The 20,457-nt window shown below is 42.0% G+C and overlaps 1 protein-coding gene across 1 annotated transcript; it reads right to left on the reverse strand.

Annotated features, from left to right (window-relative positions):
* Positions 1-16,498: 16,498 nt before the first annotated feature.
* LOC307014234 (uncharacterized protein) lies at positions 16,499-19,115 on the reverse strand. The gene is made up of 2 exons (XM_079642081.1): positions 18,223-19,115; positions 16,499-18,065 (listed from the first exon to the last, which is right to left on the reverse strand). The coding sequence occupies exons 1-2, from the start codon at positions 19,110-19,112 to the stop codon at positions 16,937-16,939; spliced, it is 2,019 nt and encodes a 672-aa protein (XP_079498207.1). The 5' UTR covers positions 19,113-19,115; the 3' UTR covers positions 16,499-16,936.
* Between the last annotated feature and the right edge of the window lie 1,342 nt (positions 19,116-20,457).

A 20,457-nucleotide genomic window follows, 5' to 3' on the forward strand; every position in this document is an offset into this window, starting at 1 on the left:
CAGAAATGTATTTTGGGCCTAAACCATTCAGTGTTTTATAAACCAGCAGCAGTATTTTGAAATCTATTCTTTGACACACAGGAAGCCACTGTAGACTTCAGAACTGGAGCGATGTGATCCACTTTTTTAGTGTCAGTGAGGACTCGAGCAGCGGTATTCTGAATCAGCTGCAGCTTTCTAATATATTTTTTAGTGAGACCTGTGAAGACACCATTGCAGTAGTCCAGTCTACTGAAGATAAAAGCATGGACAAGTTTTTCCAAACCCTGCTGTGACATTAGTCTTTTAATCCTAGAGATGTTCTTTAGGTGATAGTAAGCTGATTTAGTAACTGTTTTAATGTGACTGTTGAAACTCAGGTCAGAGTCCATGACTACACTTAGATTTCTGGCTTTGTCTGTTGTTTTGAACATTGCAGACTGAAGCTCAGCGCTAACTTTTATACGTTCTGCCTTGGCACCAAAAACCATTACCTCAGTTTTGTCTTTGTTTAATTGGAGAAAGTTCTGACACATCCAGTCATTGATTTGTTCAATGCACTTACTCAGTGTTTTAACTGGAGAATAGTCTCCTGGTTAAATTGTTGCGTACATTTGTGTGTCATCTGCATAGCTATGGTAACTTATTTTGTTGTTCTTCATTATCTGAGCCAGTGGTAGCATGTAGACGTTAAAGAGAAGAGGCCCCAAGATGGAGCCTTGAGGTATGTCATATTTGTCAACTCAGATGTGTATTTACCTATAGAAACAAAGTTGTTTCTGTCCTTTAAGTAGGATTCAAACCAATGTAGAACTGTTTCCGAAAGTCCCACCTAGTTTTCTAGTCGGTCTAGTAATATGTTGTGGTCAACAATGTCAAACGCAGTACTGAGATCTAATAATACTAACACTGAAGTTCTGCCACTGTCTGTGTTTAAGTGGATGTCATTGAAGACCTTTACAAGAGCAGTCTCAGTGCTGTGGTTTGGACGAAAGCCTGACTGGAACACATCGAAACAGTTATTTAAATGCAAGAAGTTACTCAACTGTTGAAAAACAACTTTTTCAATGATTTTACCTAGAAATGTCAGGTTTGATATGGGCCTGTAATTGTTCATTACTGAAGCGTCTAGATTATTCTTTTTTAAGAGCGTTTAATGACTGCAGTTTTCAGGGCCTGTGGAAAAATACCTGAGTGAAGAGATTTGTTTACTATATGAAGTAGATCTGAGGCCATGCAAGGAAAAACATCTCTGAAAAATCCTGTTGGAATAATATCAAGGCAGCAGGAGGAGGATTTCAGAAGTTGAATAATGTCCTCTAGGTTTTTATCATTAATCTGATGGAATTGTGTCATGGTGTCTGAATTGATATTAGGTGGACATAGGGACAACACATTTGCTGTACCTGATACAGAGGCACTGACTGCTTGTCTGATTTTTGTCAATGAAGAAGGAGGCAAAATCATTGCACGCCCTGGTGGATAGAAATTCAGAGGCTACTGACAGTGGGGGGTTAGTTAGTCTGTCGACGGTAGCAAACAAGGCACGTGCGTTGTTTTTGTTTTTGGTGATGATGTCAGAGAAGAAAGACTGTCGTGCGTTTTTAAATTCCAAATTATAAAGGCCAAGTCTCTCTTTATAGATTTCAAAGTGAACCTGGAGATTTGTTTTTCGCCACCTGCGTTCAGCTTTTCGACATTCTCTTTTTTCTGTTTTCACGGTCATGGCCAGACACTTCCTTTACCTTAGTTGCAGCAATGGCATCTATAACATTTTGAATTTTTGAATTAAAATGATCTACTAGCTCATTTACTGAGATGTTAGCAGGGGCGAGTGTGGAAGAAAAATTCTGAGTAAACATTTCCCTAGTATTTTCAGTTAAATATCGCTTTGTGGTTACCTCTTTTTGAACATTTTTGTGAACAGAAATAGAGCTCTCAAAGAAAACACAGGAATGGTCAGAGAGTGCAACATCAGTCACCACAACCTTTGAGATATTCAAACCCTTTGAGATAATTAAGTCCAGAGTGTGCCCCTTATTGTGCGTGGGCTCCGTCACATGCTGAGTCAGTCCATAGCTATAAAGAACACAAAACAGTTATTTGGCCCTTCTGTCCTGGGGGTTGTCAGTATGGATGTTAAAATCACCAACAATGACTAGACGGTCAAAGTCAATACACACTATAGACAGCAACTCGGTAAAATCATAAAAAAAGCTTGCACAGTATTTGGGTGGTCTATAGATATTTAGGAACAGAGCTCGAGAGGAGCATTTCAGCTGAAGGGCCACATATTCAAAAGAAGCAAAGTTCCCATAAGATGTCTTCCTGCATTGAAGGGAATCATTGAACAAAATAGCAACTCCACCTCCTTTCTTATGCGTTCTTTCCTGACTCATAAAACTAAAGTTGGGAGGGGTTGATTCAATAAGAACAGCTGCACTGTTATTTTGTTCAATCCAAGTTTCTGTTAAAAACATAAAATCAAGATTGTGCTCAGTGATAAAATCATTGATTAAAAATGTTTTTTCTGCCAAAGACCTGACATTTAATAAAGCTAGTTTAAGTTTGCTAGACACACTATCAGTCAGGTTTTTTGTAACAAGCTGTGGCTGACATCACCGCTAAATTTGATAAACTCACACAAACGTTTGAGTGCTTCCTGTATCTAAGATGATTCACTGCTCTTAATATATTACCTATCAACACAGATATCGGCAAAGCTACAGGCAGGCAGGGCCCTGGCATGTCCTGGAAAAAGTTGAGAGTGCCATACGCCCTTGAGCCTGGACCCTGCAAATATCAGTTTGCAGCGTTTTGTACACACACATCCCTATAAGGCTTTGAAGGGGAGGGAGGACCCACCACCCTGCTCCTTTCATCATAGGAGGGCAGGGTGAGGTCTACACTGTAGGAAGGGGGGTTTGTAAATCTGCTTCCATCTTCCTTGTATTGTTTTGGTTTGGATGATTGTGGTAGGCATGGTGATGAAGCCGGGGGAGATGGTGCGTGTCTCTGCTTCGGTGATTTTGGTGGGCGTCGTTGAGGGTCGGGGGTAAAGGACATGCTGCCAACCCTGCGTATCGCCTTCATGCGGTCATTGAACTCCAGGGGTGAGGGCGAGGGTGAAAGGGTGAGCGGAGAGTAGAGAGAGCTGGGGGATGAATGAAGAGTATCCTCAAAGGCGTTGACAGGGGGGGTGACGGGCAGTGGAGACTCCTCCATTTGTGTCATAGGTCTCCCATAATCAGAACATTCCTCAGGCGGGTGCAGTGATACTTCTTCAAGGTTTTCTGCGCGATGTGTTGTGTCTTTCTCCTGCCGCTTGTCCTTGGCAGAGGGAACAGATTGATGATGCAGGCAGTTGAATATGTTAGAGAAACAATTTCACTCCTGACTTGTTTAGGCAAACTCCATTTGCCTTATAAAGATGTCTGCGATCCCAGAAAAAGTTAAAATTGTCAATAAAATGGACAGAAGGGTCAGTACAGCCAGTTGAAAGCCAGGTGTTCAGTGCAAACAGTCTGCTGAATCTCTCCACTCCTCTTCTGACTGGCGGTAGAGGGCCACTGATGAACACCTCTGCATTTAGAGAGCTGACAGTTTCCAACAAACATTTAAAGTCTTTTTTCAGCATTTCTGACTGTTGTTTCACAACATAATTTGTTCCAATGTGCAGTACCACATTCTTCAAAGTCGAATGTTCAGCCCCAATATGCAGGATCTTCTCAGCCAAGTCAGAGACCATATCCTTGGGAAAACAGAGTACTTTGGTGTTGTTCTTACTACACAGACTTTGTACATCTCTTACAGCAGAGTCATCTACAATCAGAGTTTCAGGCCCAGTCGTTAGCTTTTTTCTCTAGCCTTTTACTTTTGGAGTAGCTATTGGTCCTTACCCTGCTGTGTGAAGAGGACAGGTTATCCAGGTCATCAGAAAGAGATCTCCGGTTCTCGGTCAGCGGAGCGTATCTGTTCTGGATTGGCATACTTGGTGGTTTAGGAGGATTGTTTGTAATTCTCCCTTTAGCAGCTGTCCATGGCTGTTTCCTAGTATGAATAGGGGTTGAAGAGGCACTCTTCCTGGGTGATAACAACAATGCAGGCCAGCCGGTCGCATCACAGATTTCAGAGCGCTGGGCTCTGACTGTTATTCGTCCTCCCAAATCCCATGGAAATGATTTACTCTTAGGCTTTGCACCCAGAGAGTTCCCGGGAGGACTACCACTTGTAGATTTATTACCCAGTACACAGCCCTCCTGTTCCTTGGAATGCTTGTAGCTGCCAAATAGCTGTGAGTTAGCATACCCTTAAAGTGGTAAAGTGGTGTCATTCCCACGACATAGTCCATTCACTTCCATGTTAACTTCCAACCGTTGCATTTTCATTTCCAACACAGCCATCTTCTGTAGAAGTTTGTGGAAGTCGTCTGTAGAGAACGGAGGCATTTTGCTACCAACTAGCTTAAGCTAAATAGCATGCAGTAGCCTACCAGGCTTTAGCTGTCGCTAGGCCACGCTATTGTAAGACTGAGGCCCCGGCCACACGAGGACGAAAACGGTCGTTTGCGTTACTGTTTAGTGTCATATAGACCATTCGGCCACACAAGGACGACCGAATATGACAGTAAACAACTGCGGAAACGATAACGGGTCCCAAGGTGGATAGAACGGCATACGCAACGGCTCCGTGTGTGCGCCCTATAGAGTGGCGAAGTCCCTCCCCTTCCGGTGGACCTCCATGGGACCTTATATCGGAAAAATAATGTATTGAAACATGGGGAGAGAAAGATTATCTTTCGATCCCGTTTGAATTGTGCCACGAATTACAAATATGATGTTTGTCAATTTAAAAGATAATTTTGCAAGTAAACATTTTTAAAATGTGTCGTAAAACTGTGAAGTTACACATTTCTTTGTGTGAAGCGCTCAATGAACTACAACTCTGGTCTTGCACACGTCACCAACACCAAGATGGCCGTCACGTTGGTACATTTCACCTCTTTCTTTCAGAATGTGGCTACATCACTACAAGTCTGGGCATGTTGAGAGCTGTACATACGAAAAAGGGGAGTTCGTCGGTTCCGTAAGAGCCAGCATGCGGGACCGGCTTTACAAGTTTTCGGTGAGTAACACGAGTGTAATGTGTAACGTTAATGTCAGCTATCTAATATTAGCTAACAAGGTACACTGTCATGTTTTGTTTTAGTTGAGAACGAGCAGGGGGTACTATTACTGGTATGATAACAACCTGGTACAAAGCACACAGGCATCTTGTTAAAGTAAGTAAATGTATTTTTAGCTATCTGGAGGGAATACATCAGTTATGACAGCACTTACGCGACTCTGGGATTTGTAGTCTTTCTAGTTGCGTATACTTCAACAGTTTTAAGACAAACTTTGAATTTTTTTACATGGAAATGATTTTTTAAGATTGACAAACAACATATGTGTAATTCATGGCACAATTCAAACGGGATCAAAAGATAAGTTTTCTCTCTCCATTGACTTCAATATATTATTTTTTCGGAATAAGGTCCCATGATGCGGAAGTAAGTGGGCGTGACTTCGCCACTCTATATGATCATTTTGTGATAATGATGACGCAATAGCCCCGCTCTCCCCACCTCTGCTGCTCACCCCCGCGTCAAAGTAAACTGCACACTAAATTCAGATTATTTATCTTTCTCTCGATATGGACATAAACACGAGTGAAGTCTAATCTGACAGGACGGAGACACGCAGCTCCTCCCGCTGATGCAGCGGTGAACGGAGCAAAACACACACTTCAAGTCAGATCATCACCCTTAGCTATTTTAATTACCTGTCAAACTACCTAAACTAATTATAAATATGTTTATTTTTACTGTCGGCCGGGTCACTCATTACTGGATCAGCTGCTTCTTGAGACAGACACTGACGCTGTCCGAAGAGAGGGAGGAAAAAGAGAGGCTCCATGTATTTTATTATTATATTATATAGATTCTTTATTCATTTGTTTTAAAGCTCAATAAATAACAAAGAAGACCTTTGACCGGCACTTTTATAATTTTGTCCGGAAGATTTCAACTTTAACACACGTTGACTGGCGAAAAACTCTGCCCGGTTCCCTCGGCCCCCACCGCGGAGAATAAACAGAAGGGCAACCATGACAACCATGCTTCTTTGCTGCTTTTGTGGAGGATGTTACAGCGCCGTCACGTACAGGCTCCATATGTACTGCAGCTTCTCCAGCGGTTGCAGCTAAACGGAGCTGTCTCGTGTGGACAGACACTATCCGGTGAACATTGCGTGTGGAGGGAAGCTTTTTTGCGTTAATCCTATGCGTTTAGCCGTATGCGTCCTCGTGTGGCCGGGGCCTGAGGTCTTCGTAAAAATGTTGAAATATGGCTGAAACCCTCCGTCTATTTACGAAGATTAACTGTCCCAGTGATAAGTTAATGTCCAGGAGCCGCTGCTCGAAGTTTTCAGAGAATAAGAATAGGAAAATCAGCATAAAAAGTAAGCAGAGGCAAGAGCAAGCAGAAAAGCTTCTGCACTGTAAGAAAGATAAGCAAGATTTGTATGTGAAATCAACCTCACAATAAGATGTGTGTATATTACAATTACAGATGTAGCGCTTCATTTCAGACGCCTACCCGTGCGGGTCCGTGATCTGCACGGGGTGGGCCCCTGCTGAAAAGGAAAACCCCCCCGCAGGACTTGATACGCCCCCTTGATAAATAAATGTAATTTTAATGAAACCAGCTGCAATGGATCATGGATCCACCAAGGGGAGCCGTGAAAAGCTGCCACACTGGAACTCATTTGAAATAAACAGCTGATAGATCTACAGGTATCTGATATAGCGGATATTTGTTAAGATCCATATGTCACGGATAGGATAATATTATGTGCTAAATAAGAGACATGTAATCATTCACAAAACATCACCATGTTTTTATTTAACAAAATAATGTTTAATTCACGTTGGCGTAAGTACAAAACCATCGCTATGTTTTTTCATCAGGAAATGCAGCCCGGCTCAAACAAACGATTTTCAATCATCATCCTCACGATCATTTAATGTATCATATGTTCGCGAATTGAAATGAATGCACTAATACATGTAGTTTAATCCACGTGAGTTTACATCACATCCGACCGGAGGAAAATGCAGCACGGCTCTCACTACCGATCCCACGGGCAAAATATAATATTTACAGTGTTAATAGTTTACTGTATTATTAGTGTCTAATATTACTGCTATAACAATCACACATTGAGTTGTTAAAATCAGACCGTTGTTTTTTTTAAATAGTCTGAATGAAACGGCAGCTCTCAAGTGATCACGTGTGTGTTTACCAGTGTTGGGACTAACGCGTTACTGTAACGCAACTACCTTTTGCGGTAACTAATAACGTTACTAGTTACCTATTCCCATTCAGTAACGCCGTTCTAGTTACTGTGATTTAAATGGGTGCGTTACTGCGTTACATTATGTGATCCAACTGAACCGAATCTCCCTGCGGATGTAATTTAAAGGCGAATACAGTGATGTCCTCTCACAGTACCATGGAAAAGTGAAAGTGATCAGAGAGGAGTGATGATTGGTTAACGCAGGGTAACATTTCAGGGTAAGCCAATCAGAGACAGAGTTGGGCGGGTCTTGCCGTATAGGGAAAATACACAGCTGCAAACATTAGGCTTGTTTGAGACGCGTTGCGGCTCGCCTCGAAAGTAGACGAGAATTGCCGATCGCAGCCGGGGGAGGTCTCATAAAGCTCGCCTGAAGTCGGACAGCTCCGAGTCGCCTTCTTCTTCTTCTTCTCTCGGTTTTCTGGCGGATTGCAACTTTAAGGTGCATACCGCCACCTCCGGAGTCGGCTTGACTCGGTTTGCATTTATAAAGAATGCACACATGTGTTTAATCGTTAATGTCAGATATGTACTAAGTAAATACATTTGTTCCTGCTCAAGATTAGATTCAACTTTATTGTTATTGCACATATTACTGAGACAACGAAATACAGTTTAGCTTCTAACCAGGAGTGCAACAAGCAGTAAAGTGAAAAGTAATGTACACAATCTACAGAATAAAAGATAGAATGAATTGAATGATGAATAAACAGTGAGGGGTATGAATACACTAGATATACACAGCAGCCTGCGAGCAGTATGAACAGTGTGTATGAATATGCTAAGATATATAAAGTATGAAAACGGTAAGCAGTGCAAGTATAGTATAACATAATATATATATAGATATTAATTTCATGATGATAAACATTGTGGAACAATTATGAAAAATGTTAATGGAGGGGGCGACGTAAAACTGACACAAAACAACAACAAACTTTTGCCGAGCCAATTGGAGAGTTTCATCAGCAGCACGTGGTAAAAACCACCAATGAGCGCTCAGCTCGAGATACCAGCGAGTCGTTTCCCATCAAGCATTTCGCTTCCGCAGCCCGTGGAGAGGAAGATGAGAGCCTCGCCGCGTCTCGCTCTCATGGCTGCGGTTGTCTTTGTCAAAATGACTAACCATCATGCAACTCACTCGCAAGACGTTGATCGAAATTGCACAGGTCTTCGCAGCTCTCGCTTTTCTCAAACAAGCCTACTTGCTAACACATACACGACAACGCCCACCACCAGCACACACACTATGGCAGATGCAATAATCAGCGAGAGCAGCAGCACATTTACAACTTGGAGATATAACCACTATTTTAAATTTGTGGGAATAAAGGACGCACAAAATATTACGGTCAAATGTAAACTGTGTGCAGGACAGAAAGCATTGTCCACATCGAATAACAGCAATGCCAATCTCCTGAAGCACCTAACTAATGTACAAGGGGCTATAAAACTAGTCGCCAAAGACCCCACAGTCTCAACCACCGGCAGTGACCCATTTGGAGCAAAACCATCTAAACAGCCAAAAAAAGATTTTTTTAAATCGCCGCATGTCACCTAGTGTCAACTAACCAGATTCATTGCGTAGCCTAGCTGGCGCGGAGGTGAAAAACACGCTGCAAACATTTTTGTTATTTTGTAGGAATCCGGGAACTGAGAGTGTAACAAAAGGGCCGGTTGACTGCGCAAATACTTTTTTCTTACATAAGGTAAAGGAAAAGGAAAGGGAAATGTCAACACGTTTCAGCCAGAAAGAAAAACAGAAACAGGCCGGCACAATGAATCCGCCTGAGGCAAATATACCTGAGGAGGGAGGGGAAGGCCTCTCTGAAATATTAAAAGAAATCAGAGAATTCCGCATGGAAACTGCTCGGAATTTTTGGAGTATTGAAGGAGGAAATAAATGACTTGAGAGAAGGCTTCGGAGAGCTGAAAATAAGAGCGGATGCAGCAGAATTAAGAATCGCAGAAAACGAAGACCGTGAAATCGGTATGACAAAAGTACTCCTTCACAGTTTACGCATGCAAAAGCAACTGGAAAATGAAGGCCGGGAACGACGGAACAACCTGAGGATTTATTCAGTGCCCGAAAAATGTGAGGGAAATAGCATGATGGACTTTGTGGAAAACTTAATATGCGAGAAACTGGATGTGAGCGGCGAAATTCCCATTGAGAGAGCGCACCGGGCAACGGGGCATCTCATTGGACACATCGACCGTCCCCGATCAATAATAGTCCGCTTCCAAAACTACAACGTGAGGCAAAGGGTGCTACAAGCCGCCTGGGCAAAGAAGGACATTAGGGTGAAAGATTGCAGGATTTTCTTTGATGAGGACTTCACCACCCAAGCGTTCAAGGAGCGCGCAAAATACAGACAAGTAAGGAAGCAGCTCCAGGAAAGAAACATCAAATCCCGCATTCTGTTCCCTGCTAAACTGAAATTATTCGAGAAAAATGGAAAAGTCAGGGTGTTTAACAACTCACAAGATGCAGCACAGGGTCTACTGCAGTATGGTGTCAACATGGAGAGTCCAGCAGGAGAACCAGACTTGGAGTCTACTCTTCAGGCTTCAGGATGGCAGACTCACCGCTCCAGGAACCGGAGAACCCCAGGATGTGAGCTGATGTCGGACGTAAAGACATTAATTGACTCGCTTGATCGGCATGAAAGAGCAAAGGAATGAACAGATATGTGTGGAGGGAGTTAACTCCTTGCAGACGTACATGGAAAACAATAACAACACATAAATGACTGAGCCACTCTGAATCTTTTCCAGATTTGACAACACAGAGTATAACATGTACAATTTTGATTATGATGTCGATTCAGAGAATCATGTGTTTAATCATATAAGTGACTCGTGTAAATATTATACTGATGATCAATTTAATGACAATGTTGGACTTGAAAATACATTTTCTTTAATACATTTCAACTGCAGGAGTCTGTATGCAAACTTTAATAAGATCGCTGAATACCTACATACATTTAAGAGTAAATTCAAAGTAATTGCCATATCGGAGACTTGGTTAAATAAAGACGAAGTCACTGATTTCCAAATTGAGGGTTACGTGCTACACCATCAAATAAGAGAGGAGGGGGTGAGGCTCTTTATGTGGACAGCGTCCTAAAATGCACACTGGTTGAAAAAATGTCAATTGTGACTGATGATTTAATGGAATGCATAACTATAGAAATTGAAATGGAAAGGAAGAGAAATCTTGTTGTGACTGGTGCATATAGAGCACCAGGATCAAATGTAGAGCTTTTTAAAGATAGTTTAGGAGTATTAATGGATGGCCTAAATGAAAATAAAACATATATTACTTGTGGGAATTTTAACATCGACCTTCTAAATGTATCTAAACACAAAACAACTTCTGATTTCCTGGATGCATTGTACAGCAGGGGGCTTTTATCCCCTAATCACTAAGCCCAGTAGAATAACATCAACTTGTGCAACATTGATCGACAATATCTTTACAAATGTCATGGAAAACAGTGCTAAGAGTGGGCTAATAATAAATGACATAAGCTACCATTTAGCTGTATTTGTAGCATATGATTGGCAATTAAAGAAAAAGAAGGAAGAGACTCGCAGTACAGTATTAATGTCATATTTCAAGATGATTACTTAGATATTACACTATGGTTGGTTGATCTGGAGTTCATTATTGAGCTTACACGTTAACGTCACAGTCATCTGAAGAACGAACCCAAACCTTGTTGTTTTTATTAATTGCATTACCAAATGGGTATCAAATAAACAGCAAGCATTGGTAACACAACTTCCAAAGTTACAGTAAAATAAAAAGGACCCTGACTCGGCCAATACACAATCCAACATGTTCAACAGAGGAGAATCAGGTACATCTGTTTGTTTAAGGTGTCCAGGTGATGCAGACAGGCTGGACCAGAGAGTGAGAGACAGAACTGGACTCCTCACAGCAGTGAACTTCAGCACAGGTATAAAGACTCTATTTTTCATACTGTACAAAGAATCAAGAAAGATATTGGTTTAAATAAATGAAGTATTGACTTTATTACACTGATATACATTCCATTAAACAATACTAGATCACCTACACATCAGTGAAGTTGAGGGTTTTTTCCATGTAAAAAGTTACATTTAGATGTTAACAAGCAATATGATTTTGTCAGCTTTCTAATTTAATGTATTGAAGGCAAATATATTTAACACATAGTGAGAACTGCTACTATTTATCTCTCAATATTATCTGTAAAAAAACGTGGTAAAAGTTATTCTTTCAGTGAGACAACAGAGCAAGCTTCTACAGTTGCACTCCATTTTGATAACAGTTAAATATTATTTTGATAATAACATACATTTCAATGTTGATGAACTTCATACTTTTCATTCATAATCTGATTGTCTTTGTAGCTCGCTGTTGAAATAAAAAAAAAACATTACAATTACAAAATAATTATATCTACAGGCCCTAAACACACAAACACACCGCTTTCATAAATAACACACTTGTTCTGCAATAATATGTTTTATGTTTCCTGTAATTTTTGTTAGGAAAGGACATGCCTGAAAGACACAACATTTTCTCCTCCTCTGAGGGTCAAGAAGAACATCCAAGAGGAACATTTAAAGCTGATGCTATGAGATTTTAAGACCAGTACACTAAGAAACTACTTTTATTGTAAAAACAGTCAGCTGATCGAATGCACCTATTTCCACATCTACACTCCATCAGCTGATTATTTCTATTTGCCTCGCTTTATGAGCTTCACATCACTTGTGCCTTCTACCGCAGAATTTGCAACGTCACAAATAAATGGGGCCAATCTTCAGTCAGATGTGATCTAACATTTTCAGTAAGAATAATGGACAAAAGCAGTGCAAATACAAATACAATTTATTGAAATGTGAACCAAAAATGTTTTAAATAAAAAGCACATATTGACAGAAGGTGTAAACCTATTAAATGTATAAGTAAACACATTTAGTCAAATAAAGTGACAGACTAGGCCTGTGCAGTTGGTATCAGCTTTGCCCAGCATGGGCTCCTCCATCAGGCCTGGTTCTCCTAGCAGAGGAAAGACCCTCAGTCCTCTCCAAACCAACAGACAGGACGTCCATCACACAGAGGTGTCTCCCTGAAGTCTCTGCAGCTTTCTGGACACCACGCTGTCTCAATCCGTCCACACTGAATATGAGAGGTGGAAAATGAAAATAATAAATGCTTTAGACAATAAGAAACATAAAGTTGAGTGTTGAGTTGCTCAGCTTTTTTAGATTGTCAATACTATTACTGTATAACTAATATATCAGGTTAAGAGGCACATTCAAATAAAGATTGGTCTTTAAATACATGTTGTCTTTTTTGAATTGTTTGTCTAAAGTCAAGGATCTAGAACTGGTACTTAGTTTTAATGATACAGTCTGGTTATTATGCTGTTTGGAGGAGGCCTCACAGGTAAGAGCACTAACTAGCTACCATCACATGTACCTTAGCTTGACTTAAATGTATTAAACGTATAATTAAGTGATATCAAAATATAAATAACTTATGTCATGCAAACATATTCATATTTGCTTGATTCCAGCGTTGAATTTAGCACAATTGCATACAAACGTTAAGGGATTTTAAGATTCTGAAGTATTATGCTAAAAAAATCTATAACTTAGATTATTATTTATAGTTTTGCTGAATAGTTTCATGTCCGCCTACCTTAGAAACGTAAAATGCCACAGCAGTGTGCAGATGGGGAGCATGTTAGCTTAGCTTGGTAGCTTCAGCTAGCTCTGGAACTTTCAGCTCGGTGGCAGGAGGTCCCGCCTCGGCTCCGCCTCTTTGCCCTTATTTGGAGCAGGCGGGAGTTGAACTCTGACGTCAGTGTCGAGCCGTTAGTGGCCGACTCCGCCTCCTAAGGGCTTCTCGGCAACTCTGCGTGACGTCACGGACCCTACGTCCATTTATATATACAGTCTATGATTTAACCTTTTCTACAAAGACACAGTTAGCTGCCTCAGTGGAGTGGTGAGCACGAAAACCAAACTGCATTGGGTGGAGTGGAGCGAAACCTTTATCTAAATGTTTGGTGATTAGTTTTCGACACCCATTTCTCAACTATCTTAGAGACACAGGGGAGGATGCTGATTGGTCTGTAATTTAAAAATCGGTGTCACCGTGGCCACCTTCCAGGATGATGGGACTTCCCTCGTGCTAATAGATTGATTTACTAGCATACTAATTGGTTTTATTAGACTGTCAATATTTGTCTATAATAAAACCACCAGGTGTCCCTTTCTATCAGCTCTGCACCGTTATGGTGTAAATACAGCCTATCTACCAATTGGATCAAATATAAAAGTCAGCCGAATAAGTGTTGATACTGCAAAGAGACGTATTGTGTGAAAAGAAATGTAAGATGTTGTTTAATTGCTGATATATTTATGATCCACGTCACGTTTTCAGTTTTGGCGGCAGTTCTCCTGTTTGTCTAGAAGTCTTCTCAGCGGGGCTCTATAAATAGAGAATTACGGCAGATATATAATACTTAATGCAGCCGAACCGTGTATTCCAATGCCGTTATGTGATGACTTTCAAAGAGAAAAGCAAGCACACTCGGAATAAAGTATTATTTTATTTTTAAAAAGCGTTTTCAGATTTCACATCACATAAACACTAAATCCCAGCATGCATTGCGGCTAAACCATCCAATCATTGAGCTGAGGATTTTGTTTATCACCGATGTATTTTCTTATAAACACATTCCTTCACATTTACATTTGAATTTGCATGAAAGTATTTTGTGAGGCCTTCTAACATGTTTTTAAATATAACTACGGTTGTAGTTGAAGAGTTTGTAAATTAACATGAACCGAAGCTGTTGCCTGGCAAATCAATCGCACAATGTCACATCCACACCTATGATCCACACGCATGGATTAACATCGATTTAATACATTAATGTAGCCTTTGTTTCTGCTAAAAGAGGTGTCGACCAGCTTGGAAAACAAGAAAATTGGCGTAATCGAGTGTGACTATTACAAAATAAATCATTACGTCGGGGTAGCATTTGCTTGGCATTTCCGGTTATTTCTCCACTGGTTAACATGGGTTAACAATACCGTGTAACTGTCATGTTTGAAGGGATGAAATCGTGACATCTTCACGTCTCCCGGCATGGTAAATCGTCACATGTTCACGTCCTGCCGTGATACCGGGTTGTCCTAAACACCTTATATCCTGACAGAGATACAAGAGTGGATGGTGACGACTGTTTTAGCCAAGATTCAGATATTCCCAAACAGTCAATATTGGACTCAAGGAGGAGATGTTCTAGCTGTTCATGTTTATTGCAGATGCTGCGGAAATGTAAATGTCCACTGAATAGTCCCTTCGGCTTGCACCGAGGATCCCACACTGTTTTTGCTTGATTCACTGTTTGAATTTTTTTTGTGCAACGGTGTTTTTTAAATACAAGATTTCTAGGCTTTACCTCGGTGCCGTTGTTGATAGTGGAGCAGTCAAAGCTAGCTGGTGGTTTATGGATCTCTGCTGCTTGGCCAGCAGCTGTCAGCGCGAGACCACAGAGACCCGCTGGCAGAGCAAGCTGTTCAGCTAGCTGGCCTTTTCTGGTGTCCGGTGGTGCGAGAATCTCCGCTGCTAGGCCGCTAGCCCTCGGTGCGGATCCGTAGTTCTCCGATGGTGTGGAAGTTATCCGTCCTCCTCTGAAGCCAGCCGACGGTGTGTGGATGTCCGCTGCTCGGCCACCAGCCCTTGGCGTGGACACGTAGTCCTCCGGTGGTGTGGATAGAGGTCCTGCTGCTAGGCCGGCAGCCGTCTGCGCGAGACCGCAGAGACCCACCGGTGGTGCTAGCTACTCAGCTAGCCAGCCTCTTCGTAAGCCTACTGATGGCGTGTGGAGCTCACGGCTGGGCCACCAGCCGTCAGGTTGATAGAGATGACGCCGGGATCCGGACACGGGTGGATATCTCCCGAGAGCAAGAGACACAGCAGAGCCAGTAGCCCAATATTCTCCTCTTTTCGTTTTAACCGCTATCTTTTGTTTGAGAGAGTCTGCCAGGAGTGCCATATGAATGAACTGTAGATAATATGCCGACCATGGCCGAAGTGCTTGATATTCAACGATGTTGCTGGTGCAGACAATGATGTGTCCTCAACATGTTCTTTTACCATGGGGGCAAGATGAGTGGTGTAGCTACACAGTGCTTTGAGATTTAGGACAATACTGTAGAGATAGATTGCTGCCACTGTGCCAGAACTGCCTGCCGCCATCTTGGGAAATGGGCGTCACCTCAGTGACAATAACATAGCTTTCGGTTTTGGCAAACTGCGTGCGCATCACTCTCACTCCTCAATGGTAACGTGTAGGTGGATTTAGGAACCTCCCCTCGATTCTATCGGTTCAGAAGAGATGTCAATCACCAACATCGACCAATGGGTTCCAGAGATATGGCAAATACACCCAAATGACCCCAGAGGTGGGGTTTTTTTTCTAAACCTCTTTAAAAAGGTCGAATTTAACTTGTTTTGCATCAATCTTGATACAGGGTACTTATATGTTATAGTTTGGATTCCTAAAGCTTTTTGTCTACTATCACATCATTCAAGGGTGGTTTTCACTATAAGTACTGTAATGGGGTTTTTTTGGACGGAAACTATAATTTAATTTGTTTTACTATGTTCAATCTGAATTTACTTTAAAATAAAAACATTTATATTGATTCTGACTTTTCTACATCCAACTCACAGGTGTATCATTGCTTTGATAGAAATGATTATTAATTTACCTCTTTTAGAAGTGAAGATATATTCATTTGTTCTGGGAATGTCATTTTCGAGCCGGAGACTTGAAAAACAGGCTCAGGGCTTAACAGGTTAAGGTTACTATCTAAAGGCAGCATTAGTCTGGCAGCCAAGGCCCTAACCTCGTTTTGGTTGTTAAAGTTTTTTTTATTGCTGATTATTAATCACTTATATGTATATAATGATACCCAATTGGGTGTGGAGTTCTCACCTTTGGGGAAATTGAGATAATTGAGAAAATCCAAGATGGCCGCCACCGAACGCTTAAAATCCAGATTTGTTAATATCTCCATGACTATAGAAGGGACAATAATGACCAATATGTCGTTTTATATGTTTTCAGATACAAGGAATCAGATGAAACCATCATTGTAATGATACAAACAACATAAAACTTGTTTTTTGCAATATGCGACAAAAATTGAATATAATATTTGATGTTCTGAATGGCATATAATTCGGCAAGTAGTCGACATGCATCTGGCACATATAATTCAAAATAGCAGTTTCTGTGATATACATCTATATATTTTGCAGTTCGTCTTCACATAAAAATGAGACACAAACGGTCCCATCCAATCATTAATACATGCATAGTTATGTAACCTTTATGTTTAACTGCTACAATATATTTCAAACATATACATTTATGCATGTAATACAAGTGCGGGTAGACATAGTAACATATATATATTATAGAACATATGATACAGACATAATAACAAGCTTAGTATGTTACGATTGTTGGGTTTCAGTCGTCTGCATCGTCCACAACATCTTGGTGATCATTCTGGCAAGTACCTCCACCCTGGCAAGAACAGAACTCAGTACACGCCATACTTGCTTTTTTGCAACTACACCGTTGTGTACTGCATGGATTTTGGCTGTGGCATGTGCACTTGATGAGAGATAGCAGCTCTGGTGGGACAAGCGGGGTGTTAACAGGCACCATAGTTGGTACAAGTGCTCCGGATGCGACGTCGCGTGACCATCCATGAGCAGTGGGGTCAATTGCTGCTGGGCAGGCTTCCAGAGAACGTCGCCAAACACCAACTTGAAGATGCGCTCTGGCTACATTTGCTTTAAATGCCTCGGCAGTCGGTGGAAGTGAGCAGAGTTTTGGAGCTGTGGCTTTGCTTCTACCAATCTTTGAGGACCATGCTTTTTGTCGTGCTTCTGTGAGAGACTTGCAATTGGGCTGACCGTAACATGCCAACATGAACTTTGTTGATTGGTCTATTACATCTGTAACCTCTGATTCCATGTTGCCCACCAAATCAAGTTTATATTTGCCGGTTCTTAGAGCCTTGAGTGCAACTGCCTTGCCGATACCGAAGTAAGACGCGACTGTGTCACAGCCTGTTAGACCGTGAGCAGCCAGTAAATCAGGGATGATGCTCTTGTGTTTTTCCACTGCGGCGTTGACATCCAAAACAGTTCGGCCATGGATTGGGGAAACCATCAGAACATGCGAGGTTATCTTGCCCAGGTGGCAGAAGTGCAACAAGAGAACAAAGATGTCTGTGTCATCTGCAACTACCAGGACAGTGCCAGTCTGCACACGTGATACCTGTTGTATGATCAGGGTATCACCCTCCTCCTGTGTAGTGGTCATGTCTGGCCGTTTGTTCATTTGTCCACCTTCGATCTCAAGTGGCACCGGATCACTGCCAGTGACAACCAGTTTATGAGTTTGGAAGTCTATTTTGTGCGATACTATGTCCTCGACAATCAGGTCAATTAATTGCGCTTTATTGGAAGTGACGGTGAGCACAACTTTTTGTGGTGGTAGTCGGGCTGTGCAACGCAGCGTGTAGGTTCTACTGGCTCCTTTGTCGCGTCCGCGGCGTGTCGACTCCTTCGTACTACCCTCAATGTATCTGAAATATCAATACAATCGAATCATTAACATCGGGTCAATGCGAATATTTCATAACTGCAAACATACATGTATGTGTACTGATGTTGTGAATTTTGATCAATATAGCTAGTGTTATGCTAGACTCTAAAGCAATATGTATTTAATACATTGCCTACCTGTCAAAGACTAGATAGACATCACTGGTCGTCAAGTGTGTGCGCAGATACTTTCGGAACAGGTCGAGGTAGTCTTGTACAGTTCCAGATGTTGGCCATGGCACTACCCAAAGGATAGCACATCCATCGAGGAATGTTGTGTGCACATCCTGTTCTGCGAGCCTTCGTGATACGTCTACCTTTAGGGCGTTTTTAAGGTTTGATTTTGTTTTAGCATCTCTCATGTTTCCTTGCTGATCGAACATAGCTGTTGGAACAGGCGCCAGTTCATGACACATGAGTGTGTCTGTGTCTAGATCCCGTGAACTACGTTGCAAGCCCATGGCCCGTGCATATATGACCTCTGTGTCAAACACGTTCGTGTCTCCTACTTTAATGTGTTTACGAGACAATGACATGGTGGTAACTAGTTTGGGTATGGTGGCATGGAATCCTGCAGGCCAGCTCTCCTCAAACGACTGCATCTGGGTATGACCTATTGCTGCTGCAGTGTCCACATTGATTGATTGGTGGGTCAAAATTTGTCCGGTAACAATATTCAGTAAGCCTTTGGGATGCTTGGGATCGAGTGGATCTGTACATAGTTCAAGTTTGTCACGCAGAGCTTGTCTGTCTTTAAGATCACCCTTGATTCTTCCTGGTGTTTCTTCCTTATGCTGAGTTTGGCTCTGTGAGTGATCTCGTTCTCTCATTTCGCTCAAGTCACGAATCACACTGTGACATGTGTGCAAGCTATACGCCCATGTCTTGAGGGTTTCTGGTTTGAGTGTTATTCCGACGATTCCACTTTTCCCTTTGCCGTACCGCATAAAGGTTGTTTCAATGGCCATATCGCTCCAAATGCCATTGAAAAGCCCAGAGTTATGGTGCATTGTATGCTGTCCCTTCATGAATTGATCGGAAACATTCTTGGGAAGGCCATGCATTGATCGTAGATAGTACAATGCATACCGAGCATAGTGTACATGGCCTGCAGCGAAAAACAGCGGAATCATATCTTTGACAGTTGCTAGATGCAACGGCCAATCAGCCTCCCTCTCAGCACGGATGAACTGGAGAACGAGAAACATGGGTTTGATGAGACACTCCACCCAAAGCTTTGTTGTTCTACTCTGAGAAGCGAGGTCGTCCAAGATGTCGGTAAGATCAGCCATGCATTCTAGTTGGTGATTGGTGAAGATGGACCGAAGTAGTTCCTCAACTAGCATTCTGAGAGCTCTAACATTTTGTGGGAATTTTTTGCCACTCAGCATCTTCAGAACGCCACCAAACACAGGGCTAAGTATTTCAACAATGCCTGTGTCAGCCATAAGGGTGCCAATGGAACCACAATAACTCATTAATAAGTGCATTCCACCAAGACGAAGGTGGATATTTCCAAGTTGAATCGGATTTTCCCATTGGACATGTAAAGCTATGCGATAGAGTTGCAAGTCGGCTGTGAACACCACATACTCTTGTCCGACTTTATGCGATAGTTGCTGTGCTTTCTTCATTGCTGCCATCATTGTTGACGGATATGCTGGCGGCATGTCTATCAGAGGTAGATATACAATGTTGGTTTTTGGCTTGAGGGTGTGACCTTGCTCTCGACACAACCGGGTGTTGTAACCATTGAACTCTGGGCAGCCTACCCGTGTAACGACATCATTGAAAAATGCAAAGTCATTCTCGGCTGCTCTTTTCCGTGATACATCCATCATCACTTGGAGTTCTGATGAAAGTGAAGCAGTAGGTATGCTGGGCATCTCTGGTTTCTTTTGCCCATAGTATACAACAAATGAGTCGTTGTCGTCTGGTATTGGTTGGCACACTTCTTCCTTTTTGATTCGCCTGATGGTGTCAGGTCCTTGTACGTCTTCATAATGTGTTGATGGTTGCATGATAATCATGGCTAGAGAATGTGTGGATGCCTTGCCATTGGGGGTCGAAATATCTGTGTCGAAATTATCGGACACCACCTGCACCAAGCCTTGCTGTGCATCAGATATTCCTTGCTCAGTGAGATCATGTGCTACCGCAAGTGCAGCGGACTTCTTGAAACGCTGGATTTCATCGTAGCTGCATGTAACACGATAGTCATACATATGAGTCAGTAATTCCTTGGAGTCGCGCATCAATATGCCCAGTGCTACTTGAAGATCTGTTGCTCGATTAGTTACAATGCTTGTAATGATGTTTCCAATCAGCAGAGCTGGCAATGATGTTTCCAATTTGGGAGAAATAGCTGTCAGC

This window comes from Notothenia rossii, assembly GCF_949606895.1.
Source record: "Notothenia rossii genome assembly, chromosome: 8".
Classification (NCBI taxonomy): Eukaryota; Metazoa; Chordata; class Actinopteri; order Perciformes; family Nototheniidae; genus Notothenia; species Notothenia rossii.